Raw genomic sequence first — 18,603 nt, 5'->3', positions numbered from 1 at the left:
GGCACCTAAATCGGCCAGCACTTTGAAAAATGGTGCCGGCTGCATGTAAGAACATAAGAACATAAGAACATAAGCAGTGCCTCCGCCGGGTCAGACCATAGGTCCATCCTGCCCAGCAGTCCGCTCCCGCGGCGGCCCGAACAGGTCACGACCTGTCCAAATCACCAGAAGGGGCCCCCATGCCACCTTGGTTTCCTATTGAGTCCTATCTTCCCATCAAAGTCCTAGCCCTCCGGTCTTGCACATGCACGACCTGGTCGGGTTTCTATACTTATTTTCTGGTTAGCTTTCTCAGTATCCCACGATCCCTTTATCCCTCAGGAATCCGTCCAGTCTCTGTTTGAATCCTTGTACCGTACTCTGCCCAATCACGTCCTCCGGTAGCGCATTCCAAGTGTCCACGACCCTTTGGGTGAAAAAAAACTTCCTTGCATTCGTTTTGAACCTATCTCCCTTCAGTTTCTCTGAATGCCCCCTCGTACCTGTTGTCCCCTTCAGCCTGAAGAATCTGTCCCTATCCACCCTCTCTATGCCCCTCATGATCTTGAAGGTCTCTATCATATCACCCCTGAGCCTCCTTTTTTCCAGAGAGAAGAGCCCCAGCCTATCCAACCTCTCGGCATATGGGCAGTGTTCCAGCCCTCTTACCAGTTTCGTTGCTCTCCTTTGGACTCTCTCGAGTACCGCCATGTCCTTCTTGAGGTACGGCGACCAATATTGAACGCAATATTCCAGATGCGGCCGCACCATCGCTCGATACAGTGGCAAGATGACTTCCCTCGTCCTGGTTGTTATGCCCCTTTTTATGATGCCCAGCATCCTGTTGGCTTTTTTTGAGGCCGCTGCGCACTGTGCAGATGGCTTCAGTGATGCATCCACCAGCACTCCCAAGTCTCTCTCAAGACTGCTTTCTCCCAACAATGCCCCCCCCAATTTGTAGTTGAACAACGGGTTTTTTTTCCCTATATGCATGACCTTGCATTTTTCCACGTTAAAGCGCATTTGCCATTTGTTCGCCCAGTCTTCCAGCTTGTCTAGGTCCCTTTGCAGGTCCTCACACTCCTCCCTGGAGCTAACTCTGCCGCACAGTTTGGTATCGTCTGCAAATTTTATAACCTCGCACTTTGCTTCCTTTTCCAGGTCATTGATAAATATGTTGAAGAGTAACGGCCCCAGCACCGATCCCTGCGGCACACCGCTCGTGACTCCCCGCCAGTCAGAATATTGGCCCTTCACTCCGACCCTCTGCAGTCTACCCGACAACCAGTGCTCTATCCATCGGTGCACATCCCCTCCCACCCCGTGGTTCCACAGCTTCCTAAGCAGCCTTTCATGTGGCACCTTGTCGAAAGCCTTTTGAAAATCGAGGTAAATGATGTCGATGGGTTCCCCATTTTCCACCCGACTGCTTATTCCCTCAAAGAAGTACAGAAGGTTCGTTAAGCATGACCTACCCTTACAGAATCCGTGCTGGCTTGTTCTCAGTAGGCCATTTCTCTCAATGTGCTCGCATATGCTGTCCTTGATCATAGCTTCCACCATCTTCCCTATAATTGAAGTCAGGCTCACCGGCCTGTAGTTCCCGGGGTCACCCCTCGATCCCTTTTTGAAGATAGGTGTGACATATTTAGGTGCTATTTACAGAATCGCGGTTAGTGGCGCCTATATATAAACTTAGGCACCTAAAATGTAGGCGATGGTTTTAAAGGCCTACAGTTCAGGTGCCTAAGTTTTTGGAGAATCGCACTTAGCGGCACCTAAGTCATGCTCCGCCCATAGAAACACCACTTAGGCATTAGTCACCGCTAAGCGCCTTGCAATAGGCGCCTATTTTTTATAGAATTGGATAGGCACTTGTCACTCAATTAAATCTCTTTTTACTCATTATTGAGGCTATTAAAGGTATTTTGCCAATTACGTTAGTTGCCTAACTTTCGGCGCCCTTTATAGAATCAGCCCCTATGTGCTTCCTATAACAAAGCGCATAACTGCAAGAGATCATACATGTAGACGGAGCACAAGAAGGGCACGAGTGTGTGTCCAATTTATGCGAGCAGCTTATAGAATATTATAAGTTACATGCATTGCATGGTGCACTTTCGCACACCTACTTACACCACTGACCTGCATAAATGGTCGTTGCTAAAGGTAGGTGAATCAATTTGAATTTATGTTAATATTCTGTAACATCTTGGTGCACAGATGCTCTTATAGATTGGACATGCAGCGCGCAGCATCAAGGTGCTGAACTGGAGGCACCAAGTTATCAAACTGGTCCCATTGCTTCTGCATTCCTATATAAAAAAAAATCTGCTATGCTCACAAGTGCTTGAAAAGTCATTGCGGTAGAAATTAGGAGAGTATCTCGCTCGCTTGCCTTGCAGGACTTCTAACTATTTTACTTTGTTCAATGGTGCAGAATTAAGAAAAACACTAGCAGTGATGAGCTGGTGCGCTGTGCGATGGATGCAGCCACAGCCTATGAGGACATTGTTCTTGCTGTCAAAGCAGCAGAGGAAGCCGCCAATAATGCAGCCGTAGCAGCCAGTTCTGCCCTAAAAGTAAGTGCAGCCCAGTGCGGGCAAATGCGACACTTTTAGCGTTGTGCTTCTGTGCATATGCTTATTCTGTATGCACTTCTGCGAAATGTGATGTTTAAGAGCCCACAGTTGAGTGGACTGATTGATTGGTTGCTATATTCTGTGTATTCTTGGAGCACAGATTAACCAGTTCATCCTTGAATATCTCTCTAAAGATAAGGTTCCTATTAGCATTCTGTTCTGGTAAAACAGCATAAACCCATCTCTACCTCTATCTCTTTCCTCCTTATATCTTTTCCCTTTCTCTGTGCTCTATTAATGACCAGCGCCTTCATAGCCCTTCTGCCCATCAAGAGCACTATGAGTCTACTAGGAATAGAGCTTCGAATTAAGCAGCTTGAAATTCATCAACCAGCATTTCAGGAAGACTTTGACCCTATGGCCTTTTTCTGTTTTTAAGATTTAACTTTTGATATTTTATTTTCAGACAGTAGAGAGAGAAGATCTTCCAGGAAAAGCCATGAAAGTAAAAACTGAGTCTTTTAAGTGGCTAGAAGAAGCTGAGAAAGCACAAAAGAGATTACAAGGTAGGTTGGAAACCCAAAAAATAACTATCAAAATATTATTGTATCTCAATAGGAGTTAACGGGCCGGAGGACTGCATAAGTTGTTTTTTTTTAACTTTTTAACTTAGGCATACCCTCACAGCTTCTAGAACAAGAGCTATTTCTCCTGCTAATGGTAAGCCACCTCTTGGAGGGAAACCATACTGGTATATCTACCAAACCCAGTAGAAGTTCCTTTGTCTTTGGCTCCTCTTTCATGGTCATTGCACCATTAATCAAAGGGAAGAGGGTCTCTGGAACTGAGGAGTGGGTTAATGAACCTTCTGCATTTGCCATAGCTGGTGACTGGAATGGGGAACCAGCCTACCACCTCATCCTTCCAAGAAGAAGGAAAAATGTAATAAAAGATCAAGCCTGAAGGAGCAGAATGAGAGAAGAGAACAATCTTAGAAGTCTAAAAGGATAAGGAAACAGAGTCCTATCTGTGGAAGTACTATACCCACCATAGAAAAATATTGACTAAGGGCTCCTTTTACTAAGATAAGCTAGCGTTTTTAGCGCACGCAAGAAATTAACACACGCTACACCATGCGCTACGCTTCTAGAACTAACGCCAGCTCAATGATGGTGTTAAGGTCTAGCGCGCACGGCAACGTAGCGCGCGCTATTCCGCACGTTAAAGCCTTAGCGCATCTTAGTAAAAGGAGCCCTAAAGCTCAGAGAATCCTGAAGGAACTAAAAAGAGTCTGACAGAGAATCTGTCCTATGGGAAAGGGACTCATAAGGAGAGTAAAGCTGTAAAGGACTCCGTTCAAGAACCTTTATCAAGAGAATGTTCATAACCTACCGAGAGATGGTAAGTATTGTAATCTGTTTTCAGGGTATAGGAAAAATGAGCAAACATTCACCCTACAAGTAAAAATATGTCAAGAAGAAGAAAGTATGGGAAGACCAGTTCAATTCCAACTTCAAAATTTAGTGCAATATAAAATCAGCAAAAACAATAAATTAGTAGATTAATAGGTCTAGATTAATACAGCATACTGTAAAAATAATTTTGTGTGGTAATTTAAAGCATTATACAAAAACCAATATAAACAACTCTCTTCTACCAAAAAAGACAAATAGACAGCCCAGCTAATTTTTAAAAGTGGAGAAAAGGACCTCATAGCACACAGTGGAAAATACAGCAGCACACAGCCATATCAAAGTATACCCACTGTCATCACAGGTCAGAAAAAACTCCACTACTTCTAGGCATACCCTCTCTCTTTCAGACAGTCATATTTTTAAATGCTGAAAATCCTGTCCTGCTTCACCGCCGGTGAAAAAACTTCAATTCAAAACAGTGGCGCAAATACCCACAGTCCGAAATAGCCAACTCCAAGAATTCAATCCACATTGCAATTTCTTACGTTCAAAAAGCCACTTATCTCAAACGCTGTCCTTGTTGCTGAAGAAAACCAAGTTGAACATGTATATATTCTATTTTAGTTGAAAATGTGATGAAGGGTAGATGGGTGGGTGGGGATATTACACTATTAGATTTTATGTGTTAAACATTATAGTGCTATATTGGAATTACTTGTATGATGTATTTTTGTGCACTTGTTTTGATTTGAAAATGAATAAAGAATTAAAAAAACAAAAAACAAAAAAGAAGTTGAATTCCCAAAGGGAGACCCCGTTTCGCTGGAGTGTCTTCAGGGGAAAATCCATATCCACAGCATGAAAACTTGACTACTAACTAACAGGAGACACAAAAGAAGAGAGTTATTTATATTGGTTTTTTGTATAGTGATTTTCCAACTCTTTTCTGTGGATTGAAGTAATTTAAAGCACCCATTATTATGCCGTTGCCCAATTTGACAGCTTTCCTAATCTCTGTGGGTGGGAGCGGTAGTACAGCCCTACCTGTATAGTCCTTCCTTTCACACATGGAATTTCTAGCCATATGAATTCCACACTGCATCTATATCATGCAGAATGTTTATTTTGTTTGATTCAATTACCCCTTTAACATACAACGCAACTTCCCCCTCTAATTTGATTTATTCTTTCATTGCAATATAACTTGTACCCTGGTAACAGTATCCCATTTCATTTTGCTATGTTCTTAGGTATGACAATTCATGATATTAACGCTTTTGGTGTATGTTGTACCTGATTGGTTGTTTGCAGGAGTGATCATTTTCAAAGTCTTGCATGCTTCTGTGTTCCAAAATGGTAAAAGTGATTAAAACTTGCATTTGTTCACACTTTTTAAAAAAAAATATAAGATATTAATCCAGCACTGGAAGACATTAAAAACAGAGTGAATGATGCAGAAGAAAAGAAGAACAGCATGGAAATGGAGCTTATTAATATGAAAAGAGATATTGACAGGATACAAAGAGGTTAGTAGTGGGCTGGTTGCTTTTGTGGTAGTGTTTATGAATACCTTCTCATCACCTTCAGTTTTTCATCCTTCACATGAACGTGAAGAGGCCTATGTGTATATATACTCTCATCACTTGCTTCCTTTAATCCCAATCTCTGTCACTTCAGTGTTTGTCTTCTTTCATCTTCCCAGGTTCCTTCTTTACCTTCAAACATACCCATACTACCTCAATCAAGTAAAGTTCATTCTGTATTTCTCTGGGCTTATCAACTACTACCCACAAATTCACCTACTACACTTTTAAAAAAATGTTTTGACTGTCTTGTCTACTCGTACATTCTCCTTTCCTCTGACACTCTTCTTCACGTCTTCCATTTGTGATGCGCGCTTAGCAGAAAAAGACTTTCCAAAAATGTCAAATGGTCTCCTTCTAGCAAACATTTATCACCTTTCTGGATCTTTCTACTAATTTTGATATTAGTCACCAATTCTTTCTCATTGGCATCTTTTCACACTCCTGAACCCATCAGTTTTGTTGTCTGTTGGTTCTATTCCTGCCCTTCTAGTTTTTGCCTTGAATTTTCCTTGATCTCTTGTTGAAAAATATGGTGCAACTTGAACAATTCGTTTTATTCCCAGGGATCAACACTATGGATCCATGGAACTTTGCCTAGAAAGAAGGGAAGAATATGTCTACTTAATAATAATAATTTAATAATAATAATTTATTTTTATATACCGCTTTTTCAGTTTTTTTGATAGTAGAGGGGATATATGTGAAGGGGAGGGGAGACAGGGGTTTTGTTGGTCCTTGCTCTGTATATTTGTATTTATAAAATGACAATTGTACAGAATATTGTTTCTTTTTATACTTTAATAAAATACATTCAATATAAAATCATAACAGGCTTGTGTGGATGGGATCAGATGTTTTATTGGTACCGAGCTCGCAGAGACGGGGCGGAAATGGATTTTTTTAAATTTGAGTCTTAGTAGTTTGCCAGTCCACAAAATAATTCTTTTATTTCTGCCAGTCCACGGGTGTAAAAAGGTTGAAGAACACTGGCCTAGAACACTAAGGGCTCCTTTTACTAAAGTGCACTAGCATTTTTAGCGCACGCACAAAATTACCGCGCACTACACTGTGCAGTATGCTTCTAGAATAATGCCAGCTCAATGCTGGTGTTAAGGTCTAGTGTGCGCGGCAATTTAACATGCGCTATTCTGCACGTTAAGGCCCTAACGCATCTTAGTAAAATAATCCCTAAGGGGTCCTTTTACTAAGGCGAACTAACCGATTTGGCGCGTGCTAAACATTAGCGCATGCTAAATGCTAAGGCGCCCATTATATTCTAAGGGCATCTTAGCATTTAGCGTGCACTAATCTTTAGCACATGCTAAATCGGTTAGCATGTCATAGTAAAAGGACCCCTAAATGCTCCGACATTCATAGAATTCCTATGAGCGTAAGAGCATTTAGCAATCAAGGCTGCTGTAGAAATCTACCACAGCTTAGTAAAAAAGGGGGGTACATTATAAAATAAAATTTGGGGTTTTAAAAACAAGTTGAATTTTGTAGAAGATATCGGTTATTCTAGGTATAAATTAATGATCTTTTCAGCTGACATTTTGGGTTCCTTTTACGAAGGTGTGCTAGCGGTTTTAGCGCACGCACCGGATTAGCACGCGGTAGTCGAAAATCTACCACCTGCTCAAAAGGAGGCGGTAGCAGCTAGCACGCGCTATTCCGCGCGTTAAAGCCCCAGCGCGGCTTATTATAGCTCCTCTTTAAAAATGGTTTCAAGATTGTCTGGCCATTAAAACACATGAAATTAATTCTTGAATCCATTTTTCCATCTTAATACTCACAAAATAGGAAATTGAAAGAAGTGGAGCCCTGCAAATGTTCTTGATTATTCTACTATAACATACACAAATTCTTTCCTTCCTTTTTACATCATAGCAAACCTATACCATATATCCTACTCAGCTTTTTTGCTTTAGCTAATATAACCTTCTCATCCTCTCTTGCATCACCAGTTTACCCCTAGCCCCTGCGCAGTCAACCTAGGAAGCAGGAATAAGGAGGAAGTGACGTCATCCTAGTGTATGGCTGCCTGACTTGTGAGCTCCGTAGGGGCTGAGGAGAATAAAGGAGTTTCAAGCTTCCAACCCGGTGCTAGTAAAGCCTTCGAGTTGTTCCGCGGTTGCCGTTGCTATGGCAACTCGGAAAAAACGAGATAAGTTTAAGTTTTTTGCCGATGGTGGAGAGAAACAGGCAAGCGAAGTACAGGGGAGTGCTGGAGAGCCGCTCAAGATGGCTGCGGGGCCCTCGTCGCAAGTGGAGTTGGCGGATGTTGGGTCCGAGGCGCTCCAGCTGGAGCTTGGTGCAGAGGCGCACAAATCTATCCAGCTGTGGTTTCGGGAGCTCAAGGAAGAGATGGTAGGAGTGAGAGTGGATGTGAAAGCAGCTTTGGCAGAGCTACGTGCAGATGTGGGAGAGCTGGGAGCCTGAGTATCGGCTTCTGAAGACCACGTGGAGGCGATATCTACATCGGTATCGGGGGTCAAGGAATCAGCGGCTCGCCTCTCAACAGAGCTACAGGATTTACAGGCGCAGGTGGAAGATCTTGAAAATAGATCGCGCCGCTGTAACCTGCGATTTAAAGGAATTCCGGAGGGGAAGATGTACCATGACTGCAAGAGTGTGCTGCGAGAGTTTTGTCGTAGTCTTCTTGGTGTGGATGGAGCTGTGGTGCCTGATGAGATACAGCTACAGAGGGCACACCGGAGCTTGGGTCCAGCAAAAGGTCCTGGTTTTAAGGAAGCAGGAATAAAAAGTTACTCGCTCACAATTCAACTTTTCCTTCCCTTCTTTTAATCCCTTTCCACTTCCAAGTTAAATTCTATTGTCTGTTGTTCTTTCAAGGCCCTGTTTAGAGGAAAGTGTAGCGTAGTGGTTAGAGCTACAGCCTCGGCACCCTGAGGTTGTGGAGTTCAAATCCCACACTGCTCCTTGTGACCCTGGGCCAGATCCAGGAGAGATAGGGGATTTAAGTACCTGTATGTAAACTGCTTTGAGTGTGGTTGTGAAAATCTACAAAAAGGCAATATACAAGTCCAAATCCATTTCCCCTTCCCTTCTCCTAGGCATCATTATCGACTCTTTTCTTTCCTTCAATGACTACCTCAACTCCCTGGTAAAATCATGCTTCTTTAGCCTCCACATGCTGAGGAAAGTGAGATCCTGCTTCCGCCAACAACATTTGCCGTCCTTGTACAATCTATCATCCTCTCCAGACTAGACTATTGCAATTCCATCTATCTAAGTCTAACTAAAAAAAGTCTTCAAAGACTTCAGCTAATTCAGAACACTGCGGCCAAGCTGATCTTCGCAAAATGCAAATTCGATCATGTTTCCCCACTTCTGTCCAAACTTCACTAACTCCCAATAATTTCCAGAGTTCATTTCAAATACGCCTGCCTAGCTTTTAAGATCCTACACGGCATCCTTCCTCCACTAATCCCTCTTTCTTGGAACTCCTCGAGTCCCGACACCAGCAGGCCCACCCAAAAACTTAAACTATCCTTCCCCTCGCTAAAAGGTATCCTCTATGCGGGAAAAGTGGACAAATCTCTCTCTTTCAGAATCACAGAGCTCTGGAATAATCTTACTGCCCCACTATGGATTCTGGGCTCCTTCCAACTATTCCGTAAGCACCTGAAAACTAGGCTCTTCACAAAATTGTAATGTTCTCTTCCCCCCTGGACTCAACATCCAACCCCTTTATGCTACTCCTTCCTTTATTAAACTCTTGCAAACCGTGTCAAGCTCTATAATTATGGAGAGGATGCGGTATATAAACTTAAGGTTTAGTTTAGTTTAGTTCTCCCATTAGTTCTTGGCTCCAAGCAGTGACGTAGCGAGAGTGGGAAGCGCCCGGGGCGGTGGCGGTCCTTCCCCGCCCCCTCCTGCCATGTGCCCTTCCCTTGCCTCGTACCTGTTTAGCTTCCTCAGTGTGAGCAGCATCTCTATCTTGTTGCCTGCGGCAACATCGGCTCTCCTTCTGATGCCACTTCCTAGTTGCAGGACCCAGAAGTAACATCAGAGGGGAGCACCAAGACCAGTGCACGCGGCGGGGGAGGAGTGGGAAGGAGACGGGGGCAGAGAGGAGGAGAGGCGCTGGATCCCTCACCAAGATGGCGCCCGGCACGAACCACCCACCCTCCCCCTTACCACGCCACTGGCTCCAAGGTCTTGTTATAATATCCTTCTGTAAAGTACACTGAATTCTGGTCTCTTTCCTCACTCCTTATTCCCTCTGTTTATTTTTCTCTTCTTTTCCCCTTGTTGTCCTTTGTCTCTAAAACACATTCCGTACTGAAAACCCCCAGGTTTTCTTTGTTTATTATGTGTGATCTTACCTGCATTGTTAGCAAAATCTAGCACTGTCTTGTTTCTCATTCTTTTGCCAGATGACATAGACAATATGATCACCAACGCAAAGAATATGGTCGCTAATGCAAAGAGTGTTTCCAATAATGTGCTAGTTGAACTGAACCCCATTAAAGCAGATGTGGAAATCCTACAGGGCACCATTGGAGCCACACAGAGTGCCAATTTCAATGCCGCATTGAAAGATGCAAACGACTCAGGTTTGTGCTTGATAGTATTACTCTTAATTGGAGGCTACAATGAAAAGGCAATTTTAGAACAGGGCATTTCCTTCACTTTACTTTGGGGGATAACCGCATAACATACTGAAGTTTATTTTGGCATAAAAAGTGTGGAAAATCACCTTTTGGGTCTTCTTATTTAGAACCACTTCAATTTGTGACTTTCTGTATGTGTTGTTACCAGAACTTCTACATGGATATGTCAAAAACCAGCATTTCCACAGATAAACATTTGCATCTATACAAGAAATATGTCTAGTGATGCTGCTCTGTTTATTCATGTAGGCCCCCTTTTATAAAGGCGATTATCGCAGTGGGCCGCGGTAATCGTTCCAACGCCCACAGGGATTCAGTGGGTGTCTGAGCACTTGCCACATGGCAGCCACTACCACACTTTTGTAAAAAGGAGGGTCATTTATTTCATTAACTCCCCTCCTTTACTAATGCATAGCACGGGTTTTAGCACTGGCAGCGGCAGGAATTCTATGAGCGTTGGAGCAGTTACTGGCGCTAAAACCCGCACTATGCGTTAGTAAAGGAGGGGGTAAGTTAATTGTTTGTTTAAAACAATTTATAGACTTCATATCTACAATTAAAGGGCTTATTTCCAAAACCTGATAAGTCCATTTTAGTTGCTTCAGAGAAAAATCACTTTTTTTTCATTTCCTATCAGAGGTGGAGCAAAATATACTGTACAAATCCTATTTTAATTTAGCTGCAGCTGATGGAAAAACATACCTTTTGATCTAAACAATTAATTACATGGGCAGATAACAATATACTTTGTCCATACGAAACTATAGCTCATTTTTTTACCAAAAGTGGACTGAATGGGTTTTTGGAAATTAGCCCTACATAAATTCAAGATATATCTCCAGTTTTATAATTCACTCTGGATCTTCAGTATATAGTTGCCTCAATTCTGGCATTTTTTTATGCTGCAAAAGTCTCGCCATATATTACTCAGGGGGTGTTAATGTGTAGGTTTAAGAAATTGCCACTCCTGCTCCCATCTTTTTTACGTATTTCTCAAATGGCTTTACATTCAGAAGAACCAGAGGAACGGTGAAGCTCCTGACCTGGAGATTCCAATTCCTACCTTAACATACTATGAAAATTGGAACTTACAGATTGCTTAGCTTAACAGGGTTAGATGGCGCCTGTCTTTATAAAATACCAGGAGTAAACCAGCAGAAATCATGTCTAGATTGAAACTGTGGATATTTATACCTGCTAAGGCACAGATGTTTAATGTTAGTACATATGTATATTTTGCAAAGTAAGGGCTAAATTCTATAGCCCCTCAAAAAACGCTGCTGATCAGCACGGCACATAGTGCAATTCTATAAAAGGCTCCTGCTATATATAGAATCACACTTAGCAGTCATACATAGGCGTACCCATTTAGGCCAAAGAAAACCAGGCCTAAACCAGCCTGTGCCTAAGTTATGCATGGAACATGGCCAGGGGAGGAGCATGGCCCATGCTCCTCCCCTGGCCATGCTGTCATTTGAAATTCGCACACCACTTTATAGAATGCACCTACCATGTTCTAATTAGTGCCAGTTAACATCAATTATGGTGACGGGACAAAAGCGCGCGAGACTTCGGCGTGCCGACATTGCAGCGCAGACAATTCGGCGCAAGACCCCAGCGTTCCGCCTAAAAAGTTAGTTTGAAAGAGCTCCGACGGGAGGTGTGGGGGGAACTCCCCACTTTACTTCATACTCTTTGCGCTGCCGTTGAGGGGGGGGTGCAACCCTCCACATTATAGAAAAAACTTAACTTTTTCCTAAAAAATCAGGAAAAAGTTAAGTTTACTCTATAATGGAGGGTTCCAACACGACAGCGCAAAGAATATGAAGTAAACTGGGGGGGTTCCCCACTTACACCCCGCGTCGGAGCTCTTTAAAAGTAACTTTTTAGGCGGCATGCTGGGGTATTGCGCCGATTTGTCTGCACTGCAATGTCGGCGCACCAAAGTCCCACGCGCGAATGACTATGAACCTCAATTATTAGGTGTTAATGACCAATTATTGGTGCCAATTAAACAATTAAATTGACATGCAAATTAGCTGTGCACACCAATTTGCACATGCAACTTATGGCGCCATATACAGAATCTGGGGGTAAATGCATAAATCAATTAATCCCTCAGCACAGCTCAGCCCCCAGAGCACTTCTGCTTGCAGGTCACGTAAAAGCACACACGTTTTGGCACCACAGGTACTTTTATATGCATAACCCATGGGGAGGGGGGTAACTTTTATTTAAAAAAAATCATTTTACATATGTAGAAAGTTTATAAAATTTGAGTAGAAAGTTTATAAAATTACCCCCATCATTTACTGGTATTCATTCAATATTTGTCATGCTAAGAGCTATGTTGTCAACAAATTAAGGACCTTCATTAGGAAGGCTTTTCTTCTACTTCTGAAACTCTTTTTTTTTCCAAATCTTTATTCATTTTAAAAGCCAACGTCAAGTGCAACATATTATCAAACAAGGTACATATAAACACCACTTAATGCCATCAACTGATATAATGATATAATAAAAACATATCCCTCCCCACCCACCCACCCTTTCATATAGCAAAAAGACAATCAAGAATAAATACAAATGATCAAACAAACAAAATTGCGATCAAATAATAAATTAAAGGCCTATCCCTTCTCTCCTCCCACCCACCCACCCATCCTGGACGTGCATAATCAAAGGACTAAAACCAATAATCAATCTTTATAAAATTTTGTCAGTGGGTCTCAACCTCCTTGAATTTCTTTATTTTTTTGTTTTAAATTTCTTTATTAAATTTTTCAACTACAATTGTGCAATAAATGATTCATAAATATGGATATTATAAAACAAGCACAATGAAACTTACAAACGTACAATTATATTATCCCCACCCTCCCACCTGATATACAATTAAATAAAACCTTCATGAAACTATTCATAAAATCCCTAAATCAAATTCCAATTCTACTCCCTTCCTCCCCCCTCCCCGGATGTATATGTTTACATGTCTGAAATAAAACTCAATTATTCTTCCTTACAAAATTTAGCCAATGGCTCCCAAACATCCATAAAATTCCTGTAACGTCCCAGTTGTATGGCCATTCAATGTTCCATTTTAAAGAGATTCCCACTAGAATGTGTAGTTCAACCTATCCCAGTTTTTCCAATTTTTTAAAATGAGCTGCATGGCAACCCCCTGTCATTACAAAAAGTAGCTTGTTATTTCTCACAGATAATTGACTTTTAGCTCTCATAAGTGTACCAAATAAAATAGTATCATACGATAAAGCCACTGGATTCTCTAATAACTTATTTACTTGATCCCAAATAGACCTCCAAAACTGCAGTATCAAGGGACAATAGTACAGTAAATGATCCAAAGTCCCTGCTTCAAGATGACAGTGCCTTGAATTTCTTATAATGTCCCAATTGTATTGCACTCATACGTTCAAATTTATAAGTTTGGCACAAGGATTCCCACCAAAAACTATAATTTAACCTATCTCAAGTTTTCCAATTTCTCAAAATAAGCTGTATGGCAACTCCTGTCATAATGAGAAGTAGTCTATTATTATATGGAGTTATTGGACTCTTGGCCCTCAATAACGTACCAAACAGCACTACGTCATACGTCAATGCCAATGGAACTTCCAGTATTCTGTTTATTTGACCCCAAATGGATTGCCAAAATTTAAGTATCAAGGGACAAAAGAAGAGCAGTTGATCCAATGTCCCTATATCGAGATGACATTGCCAGTATCTGAAACTCTTGATAAATAAGTCCCAGAACATTGCGTTCAACTGCAATCAACACTTAAGTGTCGGACAAAAATCCTAGCTCTCTTTTATTATGTGCTGATTCAAAAATTCAATGGTGTAGGAGAGCCTCAGTGAGGCTTGTAGATAATCACATGAGGTTTCTGAGCCTCAGGATAAACCACAGTGTATAAGCAATTTTGGACTCTTTTCAGACTTAATATCATACAAAATACTGCAATGCAAGATACAAATGGTAATTACCTTCTAAACCACACGTTATGTCTTCAAAATATGCTTTTACCTTAGAAGTTAGATGAAAAGTGAAACCTAAGACCAAACTGAACTTAGGTTTTGGGCATGCCAGGCAATGAAAGTATGCTTTTTCTAAGCAGTGTAATCAGAGCATGTTCACTTCGATTTTTTTTCAAACTCTTTAATAAAATCCAGTGTTTTGTTTTTGTTCTCTTTTTTTATGATTCACAACCCCCCTCCCCCCCCAGTGAAAATGTTAACAGACAAGCTCCCAGACCTTTTCAACAAGATAGAGAGCATCAATCAGCTGACATCTTTGGGGAACATCTCAGAGAATGTGAACCGCATCAGGGAGCTGATTCAGCAAGCCAGAGATGCTGCTAACCAGGTCAGTCACCAGTTCAGGTGCCATCCTGAAGAGCACCGCTTACCTCTAGAAATGCATCCAAAGTGGTACCAGATGGCTCCATTCCTGAGAGCAGGAACGTAGAACTCAAAACTTCCACGAGAAAATGAGTGTGAACCAATGGGGGCCTTCCAATACGATATGCTGAACATAATCCCATAATGACATCTGTGCTCCAAGTGATAATATTCTGTAAGTGCATAAAATAGAGACACAGCCATGCTCTGCTCACATGTGCCCTCCTTGCAGTTGCACACTAAGGCCCAAATTGGTGCCAGTCAGCAAGGATAACATTTAGGCTCACCCATGTAGGCCAAGGAAAGCCAGGCTTAAATGCCTGGGCTTAAGTTGTGTGTGGATCAGCTGCATTCTATAACAGTGTGCCTAATTTTTAGGAAGGCCCATGATCCTCCCCTGTCCACGCCCCCTTTTGAGATTTGTGCTCAAAAATGAAGCACACCACTTTGTAGAAGTTGTGCACATAGCTTCTGATTAGTGCCAATTAATGTCAGCTATTGTTAATTGCCAATTATTGGTGTTGAGGGGTCTAGCTAAACAATTGAGTTACGCATGCAGATCAGCTGTGTGCGTCAATTTGCACCCACAACTTATGGTGCTATATACAGAATTTGGGGATAAAGCACTTATAGAATAAGGCGTACTGCACTTATACGCATAACTGCCGCTGTTCTTGACTGAAGCACTGTACTGATGCACCTTCTTATCCAGTTTGTCTGTCTTGACTAGATTATAAGCTCTTTTGAGCAGGGACTGTCCCTTCTGTTTGTTTTTTTTTGTACAACGTGTATATGTCTAGTAGTGCTATAGAAATGATTAGTAGTAGTACCGTGTTTCCCCAAAAATAAGCCTTAGTTAGATCGCCCCCGAAGCCCCTCCCAAATGTCCCTGACATTCCCCGACTCCATCCCTGGATTCACCAGCAGCAGCGCTCCTCCCCCCCAACCCTGTGCAACTGAACCCCGCTGACCCTACCACCCATCCCCCTGCGCAGCATCTTTCCATCTCTCCCTCCCATCCGAACCCCACTGACCCTTCCACTGCAAGACCGATATACCTCCCTCCAAACAGCATCGTCGGCAGCACTTTAAACAGGCTGCTTCGCGGTCTTCTCCTGCTGGGTCCTACCCTCTGCCGCATCACTGATGATGTCATCATCAAAATTTCTACATGAATGACAGTTAACAGAAGTGTTAAATATTACTATTAACACTGGCTGCTTGCTCAATGGTGGGGCAGTTTCCAATCTTATTTCTGTTACTTGTGGCATAGAGAATCTACTTTTGGGTTCACCTTCCAGCAGGGCTGATAGGACCTGGGAATGTCATCAAGATAGAATGCTCAGCCTGGAGGAGAGAGGGAGGAAAGACTGCTAGTCAATGGGCAGCACTGGAAGTTCATGTCAGAACAGATACCCCTTTGGGTCAGAAAAGGAGTGAGTGTGCTCAGTCATGCTCTCTGGGTAGGAGAGATTGGAAGAGATTACTGAGCAAGAAACTAGGAAAAAGGCAACAGCAACAACAAAATATAATTAACTCCCTGATAGGTTTCATATAAACATGACCTCAGCAAAAGAGAAAGTTAAATGGTTTGACTTCGTAGCAACTTGTTTCCGTTAGCTCAGCACATCTCAGGCTCAGTGCTAGAGCAGTATCTTGTGCCATTTTATGTAACCTGATGCAAGCCCAAAAATGTTTGCCTACTATCTCTTCCAAAAAGAACACTGAGCATGCAGCATAATCTAATTCCTAAATGAAATAAAATTTGGTAGTTCAGTTCCTGAACAGCTACATTATTTGTTTTCAAAAGATCATTGGAGATTAACAGCATTGTACAATTTTGCATAACATAGTACTTAAACAAGAATCTCCCTTTTAATTGAGAGATAGCTCCATGAATCAAGGGGAGAGACACATGGGGAAAGTTAATTCTATAAAGTGGGCCCTTACATTTGCACACATGTAAATGTTTAGAATAATGACAATAAAAAGAGAACCTAGGATAATGCTTAGAATAATGATGTGGAAGAGCATTGTCGATATCACATCTAAGTCTGAGTTTTGACATTTTGGGGGAAAATGTCCAAAAATCCCGTAGAGAAAATGACCATGTTCAAATTAGAAAAACAGCAAATACAACAACAAAGGTGACCAATTGGTGTTCAATCACTTTACTGGAAAATAGACTTGATACGATCGTGTTTTGGCCCACAAGGGCCTGCCTCAGGAGTCTCTTAGTGAATTTATTTGTGCAATTCACGAAAGCACTTCAATACACACTATAGTAAGCTGTAGCTCTAATAAACGGCGTGGGCGTGGGCCGAAACACGATTGTGTCGAGTCTATTTACCAATTAAGTGATTGAACACCAATTGGTCACCTTTGTTGTTGTATTTACTGTTCACTTCTGTGAGGGCAGTTTCTCCTGTTTGCATCTAAAATTAGAAAAAAATCTAACTTTTTATTTTGAAAATGACCATTTTCTAGATTTTTTTTTCACTAGTGTGTCTGTCTTTTAGGACCATTTCCGAAAACAAAACATCCAAAAGAAAAACACACACAAATAAGCTATTAAGTTGAAGGAGTGGCCAGCATTCTTAGCAGACTGGCCACATAAGACATCTCAGCAGAGTAGAGGGGCACTCTAGAGGGTACAGCAATGAATGTCACTTAAAAATCCTAGATACACATTTCACCATAACCCACTCATATTGTGGAGTGAGCCATCCAAAACTTAATGTACCCACCTGTACACTACAGCAATATCCCTGATGTCTGCAGGTGTTACCTGTGTGGCAGTACAGTGGGTTTTTGGTGGGCTCACACTTTCCACCAGAAGTGTATATGGCCCCCTTCTGCCCACCAGACTGCTCCAGAAACCTGCTTGCAGCTCTACTAGGACTGGCCATAGTATCGGCAGCTGTCATAGAGACAGATATGTAGTGTTTCATGCAGAAATTTAAGGGTGGGAGGGGGTCAGTGAGCACTCGGAGAGTGTGTGAGAGCTATGTTTTCATTGCTCCAGTGGTCATCTGGTCAGTTTGGGTACCTTTTTGGCCCTTACTCATTTTAAAAACAGCTCTAGCCCAAAATATACAAATTGTGGCCTGGATGTTTTGTAAAATATTTGATTATCACTGTAAAACGTCCAAGTACTAAGCCTGCCCTAATCCTGCCCAAAACACGCCCCCTTAAGATTTAGATGCACTGGAGACAAAACAACCAGAAAGATGTCTAAAGGGTCAGTTTTGAAAATCCCACTTGGGCATTTTGACTAATAAGACATCCAAGTGCCGGTTTATGTCGTCTTTTGGACATCTATCTTATTTGAAAATGAGCCCCATAATTAAATACAATACTATAAATCAAACATAGGGCTGGCATTAGGGAGAGGGAAAACAGGGCAGCTGCCCTGGGCCCTTTAGCTCCTGGGGGTCCCGTGGCCTGGCATCTAACACCAATTTCCCAGCCTGGCCTGACAGTGCCCTCCCTTCCCACTCACCTTCTGATCTACAATATCCATTTCCCATAGCAGCAACTCCTATCAGCTGCCTTGGAGATTTCTCTCTGCCACATCAGAAGTTGTGTCAGTACGGGGAGGGGGTGTGCCAGAACGTAGCAGAGAGAAAGCCTCGAGGCAGCTAGTCTAAGTCTCTGCTATGGGAAATGTTTTTTTGTGGACTGAAAGGTGAGGGGGAAGGGAGGGAAACATCAGATTGTGCTGGGGAGAAGGGGAAGAGATGCTGGGCTATAGGGCTCCCTGGAGCTATATGAAGTTAACTCCGGGGGGAAGAAGAGATGGACCAAAGATGGGGGGAGCGGAGCCTGGAGAAAGAAATAATAAGCCCAGATATGAGAGGGGAGGGGAGAGAAAGTGAGATAAATGGTAGACATTGGGTGGGAAAGATACTGGATGTAGAGATGAGAGAAATGCTGGATGAACCGCAGTCAGGAAGCAAGAGTGATGTCTGGCCTGGATATGGGA

The 18,603-nt window shown here is 42.3% G+C and overlaps 1 protein-coding gene across 1 annotated transcript in view; it reads left to right on the top strand.

The window, feature by feature from the left end:
* LAMA3 (laminin subunit alpha 3) overlaps positions 1-18,603 on the top strand; it is a 509,154-nt gene that overhangs the window by 392,371 nt on the left and 98,180 nt on the right. Inside the window, exons 54-58 of the mRNA XM_033933874.1 lie at positions 2,420-2,561; positions 3,028-3,127; positions 5,386-5,502; positions 9,963-10,142; positions 14,444-14,583. Of these exons, the coding sequence (XP_033789765.1) occupies positions 2,420-2,561; positions 3,028-3,127; positions 5,386-5,502; positions 9,963-10,142; positions 14,444-14,583 (679 nt within the window). The remainder of the gene's footprint in view (positions 1-2,419; positions 2,562-3,027; positions 3,128-5,385; positions 5,503-9,962; positions 10,143-14,443; positions 14,584-18,603) is intronic.

The sequence above is a fragment of the Geotrypetes seraphini genome, chromosome 2 (assembly GCF_902459505.1).
Source record: "Geotrypetes seraphini chromosome 2, aGeoSer1.1, whole genome shotgun sequence".
Lineage (NCBI taxonomy): Eukaryota > Metazoa > Chordata > Amphibia > Gymnophiona > Dermophiidae > Geotrypetes > Geotrypetes seraphini.
The sequence above is the reverse complement of the archived record's forward strand: the minus strand, read 5'-3'. Positions and strand labels throughout refer to the sequence as shown.